The 22,860-nt window shown below is 48.5% G+C and overlaps 1 protein-coding gene across 1 annotated transcript in view; it reads left to right on the top strand.

Moving 5' to 3' along the window:
* Window positions 1-22,860, top strand: part of LOC311237959 (5'-AMP-activated protein kinase subunit gamma-2-like) — a gene marked incomplete at both ends in the record, with an annotated part of 81,784 nt that overhangs the window by 17,673 nt on the left and 41,251 nt on the right. The window contains 2 exons of the mRNA XM_084325933.1: window positions 9,613-9,632; window positions 12,764-12,833. Coding sequence (XP_084182059.1) covers window positions 9,613-9,632; window positions 12,764-12,833 — 90 coding nt within the window. The remainder of the gene's footprint in view (window positions 1-9,612; window positions 9,633-12,763; window positions 12,834-22,860) is intronic.

Here is a 22,860-nt window from a genome sequence, read left to right as displayed (position 1 = left end):
GGAATACAACGCTACCGAGAGAGAACTCGGCACGGAAGAAGACGGGGAGAGCACCGTGGAGATAGAGCTCCAAGGCTCCGCAAGGAGTACCCCGAGGGAAGGCTCCCCTATACAACCGCCTTCTCCCAGCGAGGCAGAGAGGACCCTACAGCAGGCCTTCCTCATCAGCCTGAACGCCGCTGCTGAACGCGACCGACTGCAGATCCAGCAGCGAAGCGAACACGAGCAGATACGTCTAGAAATAAGACGCATTCAGATGGAAGAGAATGTGGCCCGAGAACGAGCCGGTGCTCAACGGGACGCAGCGCGCGACAGACAGCAGTCGCAACTAATAGAACAGCTGATCAGACGGACAACACCCTCTCCCTCCGCCAGAGGCTCCAGGAACTCGTCTAGACACACCTCCAGGGCGGCATCCCCTAGCCGAGTAAACAACCCTGAACTTGACCAACAGACGAGGTCTATACCCCCCACAGACCACCTCCCCCCACCGGTCCAAGCGAGACCTAGCAACCGGGAAGGAGCAGCATATCCTGTGGAGAGGCTAAACCAGAGACTACAAACACTGGATGACCTAACTGAAGACGAAGAGGAAGAGGAGGAGAACCACGCCCGAAGACAGCACAATACTCTACCGGACCAGGAGGTCCGGTACAGCCCAGGCTATACTCCCGCGGAGCTGCGCTACAGACCCCCGACTCTATACACGGGTGAGCACGACGCACGGCCCGCACCGAGGAACAGCACCTGGACAAGCGGGCCATGGTACACTGCCGGTACCAGCCCATACCAAGGAGCGGGAGGAGACTCGCCTAGGAGGCCTCTCCCCCAACGCTCACCGATGTATCCACAGTCAGCGTCATACATTGGCACGCCTATGGTACCCGACTTCACCCAAGAGAACCGGGCCCAGTATACAGAACTCCGCATGTGTCTGGAGACCATGTTGGTGGATGTATTGGATGAACGCCACAAATACGCCATCCTACTGAAGCACTTAAAGGTACCCCGCGCACATAATATAGCGCTCGCCTACGCGACTTCCACCACCCCATACACAGCAGCGCTGGTAGCATTGGACCAGAGGTATGGGCGCATATGGGATTACGTGATCCAGGAGATCCGACACATCGACCGCTTACCCCCAGCAATAGACAATCGAGCACTGGACGACCTGTCCATCAGAGTGCAGTCCCTGGTAGGGATGTTGGGAGCGCAAAGAGAGAAGGGGAGGCATGAACTTTACGCCAACTCAAATGTGGAAAGGATCCTGGAGAAGCTGCCGCCCGCTTGTCAGGAGCGCTTTAGGCGGCAGAGGGACCACAGAGACCCGAATGGCCCCGAACCGAACCTCCTCGATCTAGCAGACTTCCTGGCAAGAGAAGTCAGCAGCCTACGGCTAGATACATTCGGACGGAGCACCCCTGGCTCCAGAGAAGGAACCAGACGACTAAATGATGGAAGAAGATCGGTGACTGTGATGCACCAATCGGAGTCAGTACCGAGCAGCAGGAGCCACAGTACCCCCTCCAGAACGGAGAAGTGGAAGATAGTGTGCCCCTACTGTGAGAAAGAACACTGGCTAGCGCAATGTGACTCCTTCCCCAAGCTGAACGCGGAGGAAGCAGGTCAATGGATAAAGTCCAACAAGCGCTGTTTTCGCTGTGCGCGCTCACACATGGCAGCCGAATGCCGCTTAAAGAAAAGGTGCACCAAGTGCGATGGAGCCCATCTGGACATACTTCACGACAGTAACAGACGGCGCCCTTCACCTGCACCATCCAGCCGCAAAGCGAGCGTCATGTACATCGATCCCGCCAGCAGCAGTGGAGCCCGAGTACTCCTAAAAGTAGTGCGTGTGACACTAAGCTACCAGAATAAAGTCCTGGACACTTACGCCGTCCTCGATGACGGGTCAGAGAAGACCCTGCTGCTCGCCTCCGCTGCGGCCCAGCTAGGGCTGCGGGGAAGCGAAACCCAAATGACAATTCGGACAATAAGACGAGATTTGAAGACGATAAAGGGCGAGAATGTCTCATTCTCTATCGCAGCAAGCGGCCAGCCTGAGCGACGGTACCAGATTGCAGACGCTTTCACCAGCCAAGAAATAGGACTGTCGCGGTACACATACCCCGTCGCCAAGCTGATGGAGAAATATGCACATCTGCGCAAGTTACCGATCCCGCTCATAGACAATGCTATGCCGACCCTGTTGATAGGCTCCGACCATGCAGACCTCATTGTCCCGATAGACCGGGTTCATACCGGACCCCGAGGCTGTCCTGCAGCAGTCGAGACCCGTTTGGGATGGACTCTCCAAGGCCCGCTCGCCAAATCTCTCAACCGAAGTACAGCCACTAGATGTCTCCACTCCCGAGTCACAGAGGGAGAAACCGCACTCCTGCAACACGTAGAGCGGCTATGGACCTTGGAACAAATGCCCTTTAAGAACGGAAAGAAAGACATTTGCTCTAAAGATGACATTTACGCCATTCACCTCCTCGAGACAGGGACCAAGAGAGTCCCGGTCAACGGCGTGTTGAGATACGCCACGCCACTCCTGCGGCGAGAAGGAATGCCTACTTTCCACGCCAAGACAGACGCCACAGAACGGTACCTGCTGAACACGGAGCGGCGCTTAGCCAAGAACCCCGCCCAAGAGAGTGTATACCGCGCTGAGATTGAGAAGCTCATCACAGCGGGACACGTCACAAAGATGGACATTAAAGAGGCTGACCAGACCACTGAATCGTGGTACGTGCCCCACCACAAGGTCCATCACAACGGTAAAGACCGCATAGTATTTAACTGCAGCTACCAGATCGGATCCCAAAATCTGAATAAAGAGTTACTGCCCGGTCCCACACTCGGCCCCTCCCTACTCGGCGTTCTACTCCGCTTCCGCCAGGAAAAGGTGGCCATCAGCGGGGACATTAAAGGAATGTTCCTGCAGGTGAGATTAGTAGAGGCGGACAAGCCCCTGTTATGGTTCCTATGGAGAGAGAAGCCAGGAGATGAGCACCCAGCCATCTACCAATGGGAAGTCCTCCCCTTCGGAACGACGTGCAGCCCCTGCTGTGCTACATTTGCACTACAGAAACATGTAGCAGAGGACCCAGCAGCGGACGAAGAGGTCCGACACAGCGTAAAGAACAGCTTCTACGTAGACAACTGTCTACAAAGCCTTTCAACCCAAGAAGAAGCCGAGGCTCTCCTGATTAAACTCCGCGCCTCATTGATCAAAGGCGGCTTTGATCTCAGGCAGTGGGCCAGCAGCGATCCGCAAGTACTGCGCAGCCTCTCCTCCGAGGACAAGGCAGCCAGCAGCGAGACCTGGATGGCTACAATCCCGGGAGAAGCCCAGGAGATGACCCTGGGATTGGTGTGGCGATTCAAAACAGATTCGCTTCACTACAGACACAAGCCCCTGACTACGGAGCAGGGAAGGCCGGCGGCGGCGCCGACCACCAGACGGAGTGTGTACACAACACTCGCCCGACAATATGACCCGCTAGGATGTATTCTACCGTACACCACCAGGGCAAAAATGATTGTACGAGCATTGTGGGACAAGGACCAGGGCTGGGACGACCCCATTCCCGCACACCTTGCATCCACCTGGAGAGAGTGGGAGATGGAGCTCCACTCACTCCCAGGCGTTAGTATGCGCCGAAGCTACTTCCCACCCACGGTGAGGCCAGAGACATGTAAAATGGACTTACACGTCTTCAGTGACGCCTCAGAGGTCGCATACGGATCAGTAGCCTACTTGCGGGCCCAAGACCAGGGGGGAGAGATCTACACAGCATTTGTCCTCGCCCGCTCGAGAATAGCCCCACGCAAGCAACAATCTATCCCACGTCTAGAGCTCTGCGCAGCCCTAGCCGGAGCGCACCTAGCCACGCTCATCCAACGTGAGCTCACCATACCGGTGTCTAGAACAATCCTGTGGTCAGATTCCACGACGGTACTCGCCTGGATCAAATCGGACTCATGCAAGTACAAAGTCTTCGTGGGAGTCAGAGTCACCGAGATTCAAGACTTAACCGAAGAGTTAACCGGAAAAACAGAGTGGCGCTACGTTGATACAAAACAGAACCCAGCTGACGTCATCACCCGGGGGATGCCCCTGGATGACCTCACCCGTCGCAATGTCTACAGTGACGGCCCCGCATTCCTAAGACTCCCGGAAGGACAGTGGCCCATGCCTATCCCGAGGGAAGCAAGTCCAGAGGAGGTGGAAAATAAGAAGTCTGTGTTCTGTGGATTGAGCACCGTAGCCTCCACCGACCCTAACATAGACGATTGCACGTCCATAGAGAGTGCACAACAAAGAACATTCCTGCGGTACCACCCGGAGTGCAAGTCCCCCGCTGATATGTCAGCAGCTAACTACGAGGAAGCAGAATTGCTTCTACTGCAGCGAGCCCAGAGAGACTCGTTCCCCGATGAATTGGCCTGTCTACAGGGAGGAAAGCCCGTCCCATCCGACAGCAGATTAATTCACCTGGCCCCTGAGAGCGACGCTCATACCCTCATCAGAGTGGGTGGTCGCCTACGCAGAGCCCCCAATCTACCGGATGACATTAAATACCCGATCGTATTGAACAGCCGACACAAGGTCACAGAGCTGATTATAAAGAAATACGATGAGGATGTACATCACGCAGGAGCAGAAAGAGTCTTCGCGGAAATCAGACGTCGTTACTGGATCCTACAAGGAAGAGAGGCGGTACGACGCTTCCAGCGAACATGTCTAGACTGCCGCAAGTGGCGCGCGCAGCCCAGCATACCAAGGATGGCTGACCTTCCTCCATGTCGCCTCCGAATCGGTGACAAGCCATTCCACTCAACGGGTATGGACTGCTTTGGCCCGCTGCACATAAAGAAAGGAAGAGGAACCGAGAAGCGGTGGGGTATTGTATTCAAATGCATGACCACCAGAGCGATACACATCGAGCTTCTCCCGACCATGAGCACAGACTCATTCCTTATGGCCTTCCGAAGATTCACATCACGGAAAGGAAGACCGTCTACCCTATTGTCCGATCATGGGACAAACTTCAAAGGCGGCGAAAGAGAGCTGAGAGAGAGCTTCCAAGCTATGGGCCCAGAACTTAAGACCCACCTCGCTCCAGCACAGGTTGATTTCCAATTCAACCCCCCAAACGCACCCCACTTCGGTGGCACTTGGGAACGAGAAGTGCGCTCCATAAAGACAGCCCTGTACGCAGTACTTGGGGCCCAGACTGTGGCGGAAGAAGTCCTAATGACAGCCCTCACGGAGGTTGAGGGAGTACTTAACTCGAAGCCCCTCGGATATGTCTCCAGTGATGTGGCGGATATCGACCCAGTTACCCCCAACACACTCCTGATGGGGCGGCTAGATCCTGCATTACCCCAGACAATGTACCGGCCTGAAGAAGCGAACGGCCGATGAATGTGGAGGTACAGCCAAGTATTAGCCGACAAGTTTTGGAACAGTTTCCTACTGCACTACCTACCGTCTCTACAGACCCGCCAGAAGTGGGTAAAGGAGAGAGACAATTTGACAGAAGGAACAGTCGTCATGATTATTGATCAATCACTGCCCAGAGCTATGTGGCCGGCCGGCCGCATAAGCAAAGTGATCACCGGTGCCGACGGCAAGGTCCGAGCAGCTGAAGTGCTCGTCCAGGGTCGCACTTACACCCGTCCCGTGGCGAGGCTCATAGAACTGCCTCGACTCCCAGACACAATCGATGATGACCATGACCCTACAACCCTATGACTTTGTGAAGTTGACTGACCCCTACAGCAAACCCTTATGTGTAAATAGACAACGCGATTAATCTGTCTCTGTTTAACTGATTAGGTCTGGGACCTAATCAGGGGGTGGCTGTTGTGAAGGGCCAGATTAAACCGAATATATATATTTATTTATATATATATATTTAATTGTATTTGTATATTCTCTAATATTCCCTGATATCCCTTGTATATTCCTTGTACAATATGCATTGAATATCCATTCTAGCCTACTGAACATCCCATAATAGTCTCCATTCTACTATTGGTCGAGACCTTGGTGCCAGGCTGCCATACCCCTCAGACCCAGTTCAAACGTACCGCTCCACATGTACGAACAAGTCCTAGTTCCGCGTAGGAATCTGGCTACCGCACCACTAATGGGACTATTTGTTCATAGTGCGTATATATACTGCGCTACTAAAGTAGGACTTTCTTTTCAGTCCAGTTTCTTACCCTCCAATAGAGTCACAGACGTAAAGCCTCCCCGCGACGCCACGTGTGGGAGTAAGGCCAAGTTCGCCTACCATCGGTATTGAGACATCGTGTATATTAATATTTGAATAGTCATATTTGGCACTATATCGTCGAGTTGGACGTAGTCTATTAAGCTAATAATAGTCTGTTAATATATAGTGCTTCGTGCGGTGAGAATACTACCGTAGTCAGTACCCCATCGTTTCGGGCAGAGAACTGGCTGCTTACCCAGGGTGGTTGACCCCATGTGAAGCTGCACCCGAGGAGCCCCAGAGCCGACGAGCGAGTGGACCTGTATACCGGATTATTCTACCGACGACAGCCCGCCTTCCCAGGCACGGATTATGCTTTGTATACTTTGATTATTCCATGGATAAAGACCCCCGACACTGCCGTGTGTTGGAACCCCCCCCCCTGGAGAGGATGCAAGGTGAGGAGACGCTCTGCAAGACGAGGTCACTTCACGTCTCTCCCCCGTGGACCGGAGAGAGCCGGCCCACAAAGAGTCCACCTGCTTTCATCTGTGGTCCAAGGATCGCCGGCGCATTGAACGGCACTACAGTGGGTTCACCTGGGATACCCTTGGCCGGACGAGGCAGCCGGATTCTACCCCCCCCCCCCTCCTACTCCTGTCGGCTTACAAGCGACCGGATTAACCCCCCCTTAGTGTATCTAGTATATAATCATTAAAGTATCATTGCTGTTATTCCTTAACTATTCCAGGTCGTATATTTACCACCTGCGTCATCAGAGATTGGACATTCTCTATTGATATACCGACGAATACTCTTTGCCATAAAAGTGCATACTATTTCAATTCATAAATGTAATTAAGTGATTAAGTGCTTGCTCTACACACCATTGCTGTGTAGTAATAAACGCATACTTCGACTTCGTACATTTGTGTTGGATCCGTTTCATCTACGTGAGAGTGTTTATGATAATATATTTATGCCGTGTACTGGGTGGCCGAATATTAAGTACAAAGGTAGTGGTAGTAAGTATCATATCTAGTAATACAGTCAGGGAATTGTACCCCTCAGTTACACAGAGCATTTTTTGTCTCTGGCTTTCATAGCGGTCAGTATTTCAGTGTGCATCCATGGCTCAGCGCGATTTTTTACCCTGGTGGTTCTTAGGGGGGCCATGTTGTTTAGTATTGATGAAAATTTGGTTTTGAAGCCAAGCCAAGTTTCTTCAACCAGTGTACCATTGAGTTCATCTGACCAGTCCAGACCCTCCAGTTCAAGGTTAAAGGCCTCGCTAGAGTAGGTTTTGAGGTCTCTAGATGTGACTGTTTTGTGACAGCCAGCCTTTAGTTTTAGCTTTTTGCGGGTACAGAATATCATATAATGATCACTTAACCCGCATGCTATAACCCCTTTATTGGAGATCTTGGACTTGTCAGAGGTCAGTATGAGGTCAATGGTAGTCTGAGTTGATTCACATATCCTTGTGGGTTGGGTGATTAGTTGGCTGAGGCCGTGCAGATCACAAAACCTATTGAAGGATTTGAAGACGGGTGCATCTTTTTGTTGCATATCCGTGTTCCAATCCCCAATAAGAATTTTTTCCGCATCCTCAGCTCCAGCTAAGCACACATCCAGAGTATCATAAAAGCCAGTTTGATCTGGCGGTCTGTATATTGTGCCGACTAGAACAGATTTTGCCCTTTCAAATAAAATTTCCACCCATACGGTTTCAATTGTCTCATGATGAAGGTCAGTACGGGTAATGAATTTGGTGTCCTTATGTATGTACATACAAACACCACCTCCATACTGGTTTCTGTCATTACGGACTATAGTATAGTTCTCTATTTCTATTTCAGGGTCTGTTACAGATGGATCAAGTTTAGTTTCAGTAAAGCATATTAAGTCTACCTTACCGCTCATAAACAGGTTTCTTATTTCGTCCAGCTTATGCTTAATGCTGTTTACATTAAGGTGAAAGATGTGTAGTCCGTTTTTATTAGCTGTGTTATTGATGTCTTCAAGTTCCAGGTAATTGTCTTCTGGTGCTGCTGTGGGGGAGGGAGGGGGGGGCTTTGTTGTTGTCTCCGTGAGGTCTGTGTGTTGGTGTGTGGGGAGGGGGGGTCCTTTGTCCTGTATTTTCTGGCGGCAACCCTTTGTTCTCCTGGGCTGGTAAACATAGCCAGCCTGGCTAGGTTGGCTAATTTATCAGGCGATTTGTCCGTGGGGTTGCCGGTTGGGGGGGCTTTGTTGTCGTGGGTGGGAAGGGGGGAGGGGACCAGGAACCAGTGATATACAGTAGAAACCAATGATATATAGTAGAAACCAGTCATATACAGTAGAAACCAGTCATATACAGTAGAAACCAATGATATATAGTAGAAACCAGTCATATACAGTAGAAATCAGTCATATACAGTAGAAACCAGTGCTATAGAACCAGGCCTGTCTGAGAGCCTTGGAAGGAAAACACTTGCAGTAAACGAGAATAAAGGAGGCAGATCCTAGTATCTCCCTGCCTCTCTCTTTCTTTCTTTCTTTCTTTCTTTCTTTCTTTCTTTCTTTCTTTCTTTCTTTCTTTCTTTCTTTCTTTCTTTCTTTCTTTCTTTCTTTCTTTCTTTCTTTCTTTCTTTCTTTCTTTCTTTCTTTCTTTCTTTCTTTCTTTCTTTCTTTCTTTCTTTCTTTCTTTCTTTCTTTCTTTCTTTCTTTCTTTCTTTCTTTCTTTCTTTCTTTCTTTCTTTCTTTCTTTCTTTCTTTCTTTCTTTCTTTCTTTCTTTCTTTTTACTGACTGACTCACATGGTTTACTGATAGACAGACAGCCATGCAGGCAGACAGACAGACAAACAAACAGTATATTGTGGGACGTCAATCTATCTACAGACACACACACACACACACACACACACACACACACACACACACACACACACACACACACACACACACACACACACACACACACACACACACACACACACACACACACACACGCACACACACACACGCAAACACACACACACTCACAGAGAGAGAGGGAGAGAGAGAGAGAGAGAGAGAGAGAGAGAGAGAGAGAGAGAGAGAGAGAGAGAGAGAGAGAGAGAGAGAGAGAGAGAGAGGGGGGGGGTAAAGAGAGACATACTGTAGTGTAGAAGAAAGTCGGAGAGAGTGAAGGTGTGAGAAAGAGAGTGAAAGAACAGAGAAGAGATAGGAAAGAAAGAGAGGAGAGAGAGTTAGATATTCTAGTAGACTGTATATTGTTTGTTACAAGGAGCCCTTGTTGGAATACTGATTTGGAACGTGGGCAAAAAGGTAAATATAAGTGTGCGTCTGTGTGTGTTAATGTGTTTTTCTCTTGTGTCTCATGTTTTCATGCAGACTCCGTCTCTGTATCTCCTGTAAGCCACAGAGCTAGTTATCTTAGCTCCCAGCAGACTGAGCATCTGACTAGTTGAGGCTAATAGGTGAACAGTAAACATGGTGTCTAAGAGACATAGGAGAGCAGAATGTCTGTCTCACAACCAGAAATAACCCTTATAATCATTTACTTACTATGTTTCTAGTATATTTCTAATGCTAATTGTATTCTTTCTCTACCATATACATTTTATTGTGTTTCTGCTATATTTCTAATGCTTATTCTTTTTTAACCTCTTTTTTAACCTAGCCATTATTTTCTGAAAATCCGCCTAAAAATACATACCTAAGTAAATGGGAGATTGCTCCACTTCTACAAGGTCCATTTGCATGTTCTTGGTATCTAGGGACATCTATGGGTCTCAGGGAATGTATTCCCAGTGTCAGAGATATTGTGTCTGTTACTAGGCTTGAGTAAATAGTAATGAACCAAAGGAGAATATCAATTATACAAAAAAAAATATTCATCTTTGACGGTGAATAACACCTTGCTAAAAATGACCAGACATGAAAAACTTGCGATCACGTGTACAAAAAATCTAAGCAAATTAATAAAGGGGAGATGATTTTTTTGTAGCTACTGTACAGTGCTGAATTCTGCCATCCAGACACATGCAATTTGAAATATTATTATATAATATAGAATATCAGGCCTATAAATTACCTTATTATAGCCAAGTCGCACATCTATGGATCGGGCCAAATCTCCTCTTTCCCAATGGCAGAGTTCAATCTGGATTTAGTATCACCAGGCGTGATCCACAAACCGTGAATGAAATTTTTACTTTCTTATAATGGAAATTGCTCCGCCATTTTTCATCAGATTGCAATGCCGATTTTTTATAAACGTTCACAGAAAGGTAGATAAACTAACTGCGTTCTAATTTATGCCAATAACGTTCAGGTTTGTGGTAGATAATCCCGAAAAATTAAAAAAATTAAAAAGGAAAAAGGAAATCCACAAGTCATATGATTGACAGGAGCTGGCTTGAGCTGGGTAGTGTCGTTTTTCGAAATTCCAACGCCATTCAAAAGCTCTGGGTCTCCTCTCCTCATATGACTACAAACAAAATGGCAGCACGTGTTACCTTCCGTTGATATTTCCTAGTTTCTGAATACATTTCCAAAACTAATATTTCACTAATAACACTTTAACCTATTGGTAAGCAAACGTATTGCTGAAGATATACACTATAACTGCTGTTTTGACATGGTTAGGGTCTTTACTCTTGGCTATATTTGTAAAAGAAATGCAACATTAATTCATACGTCTGTAGAGATGGATTTATGGCGCAATGTCATTTGCGGTCCACCGACGGACCGCTCGGGCTAAAGAGGTTAAGTCTCTTGCCCTGGGAGCCCGGCTAACTGTACTGCTGAGTGGAGGGAAACATACTATACTGTTGACAGTCTTGAATCTTTCAGCTGGATCTTGCTGCTGACAGCAAGCTGGCCCGTGTGTGTGTGTGTGTGTGTGTGTGTGTGTGTGTGTGTGTGTGTGTGTGTGTGTGTGTGTGTGTGTGTGTGTGTGTGTGTGTGTGTGTGTGTGTGTGTGTGTGTGTGTGTGTGTGTGTGTGTGTGTGTGTGTGTGTGTGTGTGGAGAGAGAGGGAGAGAGAGAGAGAGAGAGAGAGAGAGAGAGAGAGAGAGAGAGAGAGAGAGAGAGAGAGAGAGAGAGAGAGAGAGAGAGAGAGAGAGAGAGAGAGAGAGAGAGAGAGAGAGAGAGTGTTCCTTTATCAATCTGCTTTGGGAAATTCAAGTATCATAGCAGCATGGGGGGGTACAGGTAAAATAGGTAGTGAAATAGTAGAACATAAAACAAAGTGCAGAGTAATAATGATGATAGTGATACTAGTGACAACGGTAGTGAGTGGCAGGATTCAATCAGACAATTGTAATAGTGATAATGGTAAACATGGTCCAAACCGTAGTAACACACTGCACCAGAGTTCATGCACTGTTTATAATTAAGAGTCAGATAGTCTTCACTATCTGCAATTCAAAGATGAATGGACTGAAAAATATGCGTTCATCCTCCCTCCAACGAGCACCAAACCAATGTGCCTATAATATGCCAAGAAACGGTAGCTCTTGTGAAGAGTGGCCATTTGAAACGCCACTATGAAACAAATTACAGTTATTTTGATGCAACCTTTCTTCAAAATTCAGTGCTAAGAACCACAAAAATAAATGGGATGAAATCGTCATAAAAGGCTGCAAGCAGAATTCTTGTTACATTTATGTCACAACGAGAAAAGGCAACCAAGTCCTCACTCAGAGTGGCATGGGTGTTGGCTAAACACAAGAAGCCATTCTCTGATGCAGATTTTTTTAAATAAATGTATGACTGAAGTGATGGAGAACATATGTTTGCTCCACTTCCCTAAACTTTGGAACAGACCACAGGAGAAAAACATCCTCGGTATCATGTTGAATTCCCGGAGAAGCTGATTGAAAACTTCAAGACTCTTTCCTCTTTGATTAGGAAAACAAGTCCTACTGTACATTAAAAACCAATTTCTTTATAACTGCAGAACATTTCTCCTTCCCTCAACCCTCTTCCACAGTCATGGCTTTTATCAGAATGTTTTCTTTCTTTTCTGTGTGGAGCAGTAGATAGATCATCCAATAGATGATGATAATAGACAAGTATGTGTTCCTTATGCTTTCCGCTAGAACCTACATTGAACTTAAACATTTTTACTGATCTGAAAAATGATCCGATCCATGACTCAAAACCGTGATCCGTTCCGCCCTGGTATCTGGTGTTGCCACGGGGTCAGGTTCAAAGAACTGGCTCACATCATGTACATTCAGGGATAAATGAACATTTTCCCATGATGCATAGCATATCTCTGTTTACCCCATCTGTCTATCCCATGATACAGCAGGAGATGATTGTCTGCCTCAGCTTTGTCTTTGTCTCTCTCTCTCTCTCTCTCTCTCTCTCTCTCTCTCTCTCTCTCTCTCTCTCTCTCTCTTTCTCTCTCTCTCTCTCTTTCTCTCTCTCTCTCTCTCTCTCTCTCTCTCTCTCTCTCTCTCTCTCTCTCTCTCTCTCTCTCTCTCTCTCTCTCTCTCTCTCTCTCTCTCTCTCTCTCTCTCTCTCTTCCACAGGACCTGCATTCTGTTGCATGCCATTCTGGAGGGAGAATCACACCATGCAGACAAGGAAGGCTCAGGAAAGGTAGAGATGTTCACAGATAATTTAATAATAATAATAACTTAATTGTATAGCGCCTTTTATGAGACCAAGGTTGCTTACATAGGGCAATAAGAGACAAGAGACAAACATGGTAGACAGACACACAACATTAAATATCGGAAGCTAGAGGTCAAAGGCCATGTTAACTCTTAAGCTTCGGGCAAAAATGGGGCTATTTTTCTTTCTTTTTTGACGATTGCATACCCAAAGTAATTTGCGATTTATTATACGTCATACTACTTATAGCACATGCATAAGTCTGGTATCTTTTGAAAGGTATAACATTCTGAAGTTTCTTACACAATAAAGAAAAATCACTTTGAGTGCTAATGAAATAGAGTAACAGAGGTTTGAACACACTGAAGTAAACGTTTTGTGTACTTGTGACCACTGTGTTTCTGCCCTGCGTGAATAATGGACACGGGAGACGGGATGGGCGTAGTACTCTTTTCTTTACTGTCAAGTAAAAGAAACATACAATGCCGTCAGCATGAAGCACTCAATGGTGTCGGTAATACACACATCTCTGGGTAGGGAAAACTCCAGTTAGAACACGCACTTCTCAGCAGGAGCCAGGTGTAAAACCCCTCCCCCCACGAATGTTAGCTAGCCCAACGTGCTCACATAAAAGTTTGCAAAAACGGCCAAATCTCTTATAAACAAATACACAACTGCACATCATCAACATCAAACCACTGTACAACCTGGTTCATTACTTGGAACCTTATTTACAACATTATCGGCTTAGACCAGAAATATAACATCAAGGTACCACTGATGGCTGCCTTCTTATCATCCTCAGATGTACTGAAGTATAAGCAGCGCGTAAAGCCAGATACCATACGTCGTCGCGCGAGAGAAAAGCAAATATGTCACTTCCTCCTGAAGTGACGATTTCAAAATAAAATACCTATTTACAATCGCTGGTTGTCCCAAATGCGTAAATTTTTTAACCAACGGATTTCCAGTTCCGCGTTTGCGTTCTGCGATCTGATTGGCCACTGACGTTTCTGGTGCGATCTGATTGGCCACTGACGTTTCTGGTCATGTGACATGTGCGCGCAATCATGTGACGCCTGTGTCTTTGCCCATTTCTGCCTCGAACGGCATGCAAACTACCTAATGCCTAGTTTATCACTGGTTAAGCTTAGGCGACTCTTTCGAAGTTGGTTAAGGTTAGAGTTTGGAATCAGGGCTGGTGTTCTATCGCCCTGCTCTAAGACAAACTCTAACCTTAAACAACTTCGAAAGAGTGCCTAAGCTTAACCGGTGAAAGAAACAGGCGTCACACGATTGGCCGCACATGTCACACGACCAGAAACGTCAGTGGCCAATCAGATCGCAGAACGCACACGCGGAACTGGAAATCCGTTGGTAAAAGTATTGACGCGTCCCAAATCATTCAGAATTTACAATAAACTAAAACGGTAAACTAAAACAGCTGATCATTCTTCAAACCGTTACATACTCCCATTTTTGTAATGTGTGTACCGGTAGAGTATGCATGTATATACAAAGTCATTCTCGATATACAGCAGATTGTACATGTAAATATATACATATCACTACACTGACTAGATGTAAGGGAGATGGCTGTTGTCACATGACAGTGTGGCATCTGACAGCGTGGTCATGTGACATGAGAGAGAGACAGAGCCGTCAGATCAGCAGATAGGGTGTGTTTGATAAACAACACAGGCCGTCCAGGTTAAACAATGTGACCGTCATGGTGGCTGAGCTAAACCTGCTTACTCTGTCAGGTGGAATCTTTGGAACACAGCTTTTAAACCGCCTCCCCCATTTTTTAAAGATCGCTGTATTCTTATATTGAATAACAATTTGTGTAACTGAGGGGTACAATTCCCTGACTGTATTGATAAGTATGGTATTATTAAACCACTACCGCTTGTACTTTAACTTCTGGCCATCCAGTACATGATATAGATATGATGAACACTTTCCCACCTGATGAAACGAAGTCCACACAAATGTATAAATCGAATATTTTATATAGCAAAGGGTATATACAACGTTCACTTAATGACATTTATGATTTGAAATGCACTTGTAAGGCAAATGAGTATTCGTAGGTAAATCAACATTGAATGTCCAATCTCTGGTTACGCAGGGAGTAAGTATACAACCTGGTTCTTTAGGGAACTATAGCAATGGTACTTAAATGATTATAGCTGGATACACTAAGGGGGGGGGGTCCCGCTGGTTGTAAGACAGTAGGGGGGGGTTAGGAGAGCCGCTGGCGGTATCCCATCTGGCCGACGATTTCTTGGGAGAATTCAGAGTGCTGAACACGGTGCCCACAGAACCTCGGTCCGCAGATGAATACAGCTGGGCCCTCTGGTGGACGGTAGCTGCCGGTCCACAACGAAGAGACGTGAGGCGACCTCACTCGGGGTAGAGCGCCGTCTCACCTGGACTCCTCTCGGGGGGGTAGTTCCAACACTCAGCAGTGTTGGCCGTTATCCATGGAATAATCAAAGCACCCAAAGCATGTAGATAATCCAAGCCGTGGAAGGCTCGCCGTCGTCCGGGTAAAGTAATCCAATGTACAGGTCCACTCGTCCTGGCCCGGAGCTCCTCGGATGCAAGCACCACACGTGGTCTGCCCAGCCTGGTTAAGACTCCAGATAACGTCAGGAACGATGGGGGTACTGCTCACTTTATAACTCTAACCGAACGATGCACCATACATAATAGACTATTATTAACTTAATAGAAATACGTCCCACTCGACGGTATAGTGCCAAACTATGACAATTCAACTATTAATCCACACGATGTCTCAATGCCTATTCTGAGGCCAAGTAGGCCTTACTGCACCACACGTGCGTTGTGGGTGAGGCTTCGCGTCTGTTACTAGGTTGGAGGGTAAAGGACTAATGGACTAAAAGAAAGTTCTACTTTACTTGCGCCATATATATATGCGCTGTGAACAAATAGTACCATTCGTATTTCGCCAGACGTATTCCTACGCGGAACCGGGCTTGCCACGACATGTTTGTCGGCACGATTGAACTTGAACCAAGGGGCATGGCTGCTGGCGCCAGGTTCTCGTCCAATGGTAGAATGAAACTATTATGGGCTGTTAGTAGACTAAAGGGATATTCAGTGCATATTGTACAAGGAATATACAGGGGATATCAAACGATATACAAATACTATTAAATATATATCCATAAATAAATATATATATTCGGTTTAATCTGATCCTTCACAACAGCCGCCCCCTAATTAGTCCCACCTAATTAGCTAAGCAGAGACAGATTAACCGCACTGTCTACCACTCAAGGTCCGCTGTAAGGGTCAGTCAACTCACAAAGTCATGGGGTCATGGTCGTCATCGATAGTGTCTGGGAGTCTGGGCAGTTCTATTAGCCTCGCCACGGGTCGTGTGTAAGTTCGCCCTTGGACGAGCACTTCAGCTGCTCGGACCTTGCCATCGGCACCGGTGATCACTTTGCTTACGCGGCCAGCCGGCCACATAGCTCTGGGTAGTGACTGGTCGATAATCATGACGACTGTTCCTTCTGTCAAATTGTCTCTCTCTTTTACCCACTTCTGGCGGGTCTGTAGAGACGGTAGGTAGTGGAGTAGGAAGCTGTTCCAAAACTTGTCAGCTAGCACTTGACTGTACCTCCACATTCTTCGGCCGTTCACTTCTTCAGGCCTGTACATTGTCTGGGGTAGCGCGGGGTCCAGCCGCTCCATTAAGAGTGTGTTGGGGGTGACTGGGTCGACATCTGCTACATCACTGGAGACGTAGCCGAGGGGCTTGGAGTTCAATACTCCCTCGATCTCCGTGAGGACTTCTTCCGCCACAGTCTGGGCCCCAAGCACGGCGTACAGGGCTGTCTTTATAGAACGTACTTCTCGTTCCCAGGTTCCACCGAAGTGGGGTGCGTTCGGGGGATTAAACTGGAAGTCAATCTGGGATGGAGCGAGGTGGGTCTTAAGTTCTGGGCCCATAGCTTGGAAGCTCTCTCTCAGCTCTCTTTCTCCGCCTTTGAAGTTTGTCCCGTGATCAGACAACAATGTAGACGGTTTTCCTTTCCGTGATGTGAATCTTCGGAAGGCCATAAGGAATGAGTCTGTGCTCATGGTCGGAAGGAGTTCGATATGTATCGCTCTGGTGGTCATGCATTTGAATACAATACCCCACCGCTTCTCGGTTCCTCTTCCTCTCTTTATATACAACGGGCCAAAACAGTCCATGCCTGTGGAGTGGAATGGCTTGTCGCCGAGTCGGAGGCGACAGGGAGGTATGTCAGCCATCCGGGGTATGCTGGGCTGTGCGCGCCACTTTCGGCAGTCTAGACAGGTTCGCTGGAAGCGTTGCACCGCTTCTCTTCCTTGAAGTATCCAATAGCGACGTCTGATCTCCGCGAAGACTCTCTCTGCTCCTGCGTGGTGTACATCCTCGTCGTATTTCTTTATGATCAGCTCTGTGACCTTGTGTCGGCTGTTCAAGACTATCGGGTACTTAACGTCATCCGGTAGATCGGGGGCTCTCCGCAGACGACCACCCACTCTGATGAGATTATGGGCGTCACTCTTGGGTGCCAGGTGGAGCAGTCTGCTGTCTGATGGGACGGGCTTTCCTCCCTGTAGACAGTCTAGCTCATCAGGGAACGAGTCTCTCTGGGCTCGTTGTAGTAGAAGAAGTTCTGCTTCTTCGTAGTCAGCTGCTGAAATGTCAGTGGTGGACTGAATCTCTGGGTGGTGCCACAGGAATGTCTTTAGCTGCGCACTCTGTAGGGTAATGCAGTCATCTATGTTGGGGTCTGTGGAGGCGACTGTGCTCAGTCCACAGAACATAGGTTTCTTGTTCTCAGCCTCCTCTTTACTTGCTTCCCGTGGGGTGGGCGTAGGCCACTCTTCTTCCGGGAGCTTGAGGAATTCTGGTCCGTCACTGTAGATGTTGCGACGGGTGAGGTCATCCAGGGGCATTCCCCGGGTGATGACGTCAGCTGGGTTGTGTTTGGTGTCCACATACCGCCAGCTCGCTGCTTCTGTTAACTCTTGAATCTCTGTGACTCTGACTCCCACGAAGACCTTGTATCTGCATGAATCAGACTTGATCCATGTGAGTACTGTCGTGGAATCTGACCACAAGATTGTTCTGTGCACCGGAATGGTGAGTTCACGTTGGATTAACGTGGCTAGATGCGCTCCTGCTAGGGCTGCGCAGAGCTCTAGACGCGGGATAGATTGTTGCTTTCGTGGGGCTATTCTTGAGCGAGCCAGGATGAAAGCAGTGTGTATCTCTCCTCCCTTCTCTTGGGCACGCAAGTAGGCCACCGATCCATAGGCTACTTCGGAGGCGTCACTGAAGACGTGTAGATCCATCTTGCATGTCTCTGGCCTCACTGTGGGTGGGAAGTAGCTGCGGCGTATATTGACGCCTGGGAGTGAGCGGAGCTCCGTCTCCCACTCTCTCCATGTGGAGGCAAGGTGTGCGGGTATTGGGTCGTCCCAGCCCTGGTCCTTGTCCCATAGTGCTCGTACAATCATCTTTGCCCTGGTGGTGTAAGGTAGAATACATCCCAACGGGTCATATTGTCTGGCAAGTGTTCTGTACACACTCCGTCTGGTGGGCGGTGTGGCAATGTATGACGCCGTGGATGGCTGATACATCGGCGAGCGTTGGGGGAGAGGCCTCCTAGGCGAGTCTCCTCTTGCGCCTCTCTGTGGGCTGGTACCGGCAGGGTACCATGGCCCGCTGGTCCAGGTGCTATTCCTCGGGGCTGGTCGTGCGTCATGCTCACCCGTGAATAGAGTCGGGGGTCTGTAGCGCAGCGCCGCGGGGGTATAGCCTGGGCTGTACTGGACCTCCTGGTCCGGTGGAGTACTGTGCTGTCGTCGGGCTTGGTTCTCCTCCTCTCCCTCTTCTTCTTCTATCAGGTCCTCTAGATCCTGTAGTCGTTTATTTAGCTTCTCCGCAGTGTGTGCCGCTCCTTCCTTGTAGCTGGGTCTCGCTTGGACCGGTCTGGGAAGGGGGTCTGCGGGGGGTATAGGCTTGGTCTGTTGGTCAAGTTCAGGGTCGCTTGCTCGGTTAGGAGACGCTGCCCTTGACTGTTGTCTCGACGAGTTCCTTGAACCCCTGGCGGAGGGAGAGGGTGTTGCCCTGAGGCTCAGCCGCTTCATTAGCCGCGCCCGTAACTTGTCACGCTCGGCTTGTAGTCTGTCGCGCTCGCCCTGTAGTCTGTTGCGCTCGGTTTCGCGCTGGATGAGATCGAGGTCGCGCTCTGCCTCTCTTTGGGCACCGTCAGCGGCGCGCTGGGCTTCGGCGGCGGCGCGCTCTGCTTCTCTTTGGGCACCGTCAGCGGCGCGCTGGGCTTCGGCGGCGGCGCGCTCTGCTTCTCTTTGGGCACCGGCAGCGGCACGCTGGGTGTCTGCTCGGTCTCTTGCCATATTCCCTTCCGTCTGAAGGCGTCTCATCTCCAGGCGTATGCGCTCTTCTTCGCTCCGTTGTTGCGCTTGGAGTTGTTCGCGCTCGCTAAGCGTCTGTGCTTGGAGTCGATCGCGTTCACCCTGAAGTCGATCGCGTTCACCCTGAAGTCGATCGCGTTCGGTAGAGGCTGTCAGGCTGACGAGGAACGCCTGTTGTAGCATCCTCTCCGCTTCGCTGGGGGAAGACGGTTGTAGAGGTGAGCCGCTCCTGGGTGAGCCGCTCGTTGGGGAGTCCTGGAGCTCTATTTCCTCTGCGCTCTCCTCCTCTTCTTCCGTGCAGAGTTCTCTCTCTGTAGGGTTGTCTTCCTCCCGGGGCTGGTCGGGGACTACTTCTTCGGTATTGGCGGGGGGTAAAGGCATGTCAGCTCCCTCCTGGTCCCCACCGTGAGCTTGGTCAGTTACATTATAACCCACTAGGGCCTCTGTGGTCGGGGAAACCTGGTCGTTAAGGTCAGACATAATTTTACTTTCTACTTTTACCGCGTTTACCGTTTGTAGAAGGCTAGGTAGTTGACTGACGGCGTAATCCTCTAAGTACTGAGGTGGCTGTCGTCTGCGCTGCGGGCGTTCTACGTTAGGAGGACCGTTTCGTGGAGTGTTCATCATAGGCCATTTCAATATTAATAACACTATATTAATATTACACTAGTTACCATCCGGCTCGAAGGACCAATTGTAACTGAGGGGTACAATTCCCTGACTGTATTGATAAGTATGGTATTATTAAACCACTACCGCTTGTACTTTAACTTCTGGCCATCCAGTACATGATATAGATATGATGAACACTTTCCCACCTGATGAAACGAAGTCCACACAAATGTATAAATCGAATATTTTATATAGCAAAGGGTATATACAACGTTCACTTAATGACATTTATGATTTGAAATGCACTTGTAAGGCAAATGAGTATTCGTAGGTAAATCAACATTGAATGTCCAATCTCTGGTTACGCAGGGAGTAAGTATACAACCTGGTTCTTTAGGGAACTATAGCAATGGTACTTAAATGATTATAGCTGGATACACTAAGGGGGGGGGGGGTCCCGCTGGTTGTAAGACAGTAGGGGGGGGTTAGGAGAGCCGCTGGCGGTATCCCATCTGGCCGACGATTTCTTGGGAGAATTCAGAGTGCTGAACACGGTGCCCACAGAACCTCGGTCCGCAGATGAATACAGCTGGGCCCTCTGGTGGACGGTAGCTGCCGGTCCACAACGAAGAGACGTGAGGCGACCTCACTCGGGGTAGAGCGCCGTCTCACCTGGACTCCTCTCGGGGGGGTAGTTCCAACACTCAGTAGTGTTGGCCGTTATCCATGGAATAATCAAAGCACCCAAAGCATGTAGATAATCCAAGCCGTGGAAGGCTCGCCGTCGTCCGGGTAAAGTAATCCAATGTACAGGTCCACTCGTCCTGGCCCGGAGCTCCTCGGATGCAAGCACCACACGTGGTCTGCCCAGCCTGGTTAAGACTCCAGATAACGTCAGGAACGATGGGGGTACTGCTCACTTTATAACTCCAACCGAACGATGCACCATACATAATAGACTATTATTAACTTAATAGAAATACGTCCCACTCGACGGTATAGTGCCAAACTATGACAATTCAACTATTAATCCACACGATGTCTCAATGCCTATTCTGAGGCCAAGTAGGCCTTACTGCACCACACGTGCGTCGTGGGTGAGGCTTCGCGTCTGTTACTAGGTTGGAGGGTAAAGACTAATGGACTAAAAGAAAGTTCTACTTTACTTGCGCCATATATATATGCGCTGTGAACAAATAGTACCATTCGTATTTCGCCAGACGTATTCCTACGCGGAACCGGGCTTGCCACGACATGTTTGTCGGCACGATTGAACTTGAACCAAGGGGCATGGCTGCTGGCGCCAGGTTCTCGTCCAATGGTAGAATGAAACTATTATGGGCTGTTAGTAGACTAAAGGGATATTCAGTGCATATTGTACAAGGAATATACAGGGGATATCAAACGATATACAAATACTATTAAATATATATCCATAAATAAATATATATATTCGGTTTAATCTGATCCTTCACAACAATTTGTATGAATATGTATTTATTCCCACCTTTAGCCGCATCTAAGCTAAAGGTGTCAAGTTACCCCATACTGGACCATGAGAGGTTCAGCCTATTAGTGACATGACACATTGAGTCTGGTCTCTTTTGAAAGGTAACATTATGAAGTCCCTTACACAATAAAGATAAATCACTTTGAGTGCTAATGAAATAGAGTAACAGAGGTTTGAACACACTGAAGCAAAGGTTTTGTGTACTCACATTTCTTTTTACTGGTTGCTAGATGCCTGTTTTTAAGTTCCAGCTGAGAGATAGGAGCTGGAAAACATAATGGTTCCATAGCCTGAAGTCTTATGTAGTACAGGTCCAAAGTTTATAAAAAATGCCACGGAAAATGAATGTGTGTACCGGTATAAATTTGGCATGATTATCCACAATGGCCATCCTCTGCCATTCATTTCGATGCTCTCGCCAAAACAATGAACTTCTTCGTCTTCTTGTGTCACCTTCCCCCACCCTCAGCGGCCGTCTCGGATCGCTTTCGGAGCAGACGCTCTTTGGCTACAATGGTGGTCAATAGTTTTTGCTATCAGCGGTGACTAGTCAGTTCAGGACCGCTCACAACTGGATGTGGTCACTCGTCCGAACGGCTTGTCAAATGACGCTCGCCGGATGTTTCGTCTTGTAACTCGAGAACCAAAGCATGCAATAGGTTGAGTGGGGTGACGATCGAAAGGCGACAAATTCAACTTTCCAACAATGTATTGGTTGATCTGCGAAAATGCAGCCCGGAGCCGACAAACGAGGGCAAAGTGCCGTGACGTGCCGGTCCGCAGTCGGGCTGCCCGATGCTTAACCTCTTAAGCCCGAGCGGTCCGGTACCGGTACAAGATTGATATCACGCCATAAATCCATCTCTACAGAATTTATGCTTTTATTTCAAATCAAATGTAGCCAAGAGTAAAGACCCTAACCCTGTCAAAACAGCAGTCAAATGGCGGTCAGGTGGCGTAGCGGAGATTGCGTTCGTCACCAACGCAGGAGATGCTGGGTTCGAGCCCAGCTCTCGGCGTTGCTACCAGCTTGGCTGGTCGTTCATACTAATACAATTGGCAGTATTAGGGGGTGGGAAGCTGGTGGGTGGGAATCTGGCGTTGTGGACAGCGACGCCTACAGGTCAGGTCTCGGTGCTTGCTCAGCGGGGGCAGGACTTGGTGGAGATAGCGTGCCCTCCCACGCGTTACACTTCACCAAATGAGAGTCCTCGCTGCCAAGTGAAAAGACGTCACTGGCCGTCGCCGCACGTATCGGAAGAAGCGTGCAATCGACTCGGGCGCCCTTGTACCGACTCGTAGGAGAACATGCAAACAACAACCAGGTAGGGGAGGGGGGGAATTGGCACAACGACAAAAATTGGGACGGAGAGAAAAACAGAAAAAAAGAAAAGAAAAAAAAACAGCAGCCAACGTGTATATTTTCAGCACTACGTTTAT

This window comes from Notolepis coatsorum, assembly GCF_963971535.1.
Source record: "Notolepis coatsorum genome assembly, chromosome: 12".
Classification (NCBI taxonomy): Eukaryota; Metazoa; Chordata; class Actinopteri; order Aulopiformes; family Paralepididae; genus Notolepis; species Notolepis coatsorum.
Note: the sequence above shows the minus strand (reverse complement) of the source record. Positions and strands in the feature narration are given on the sequence as shown.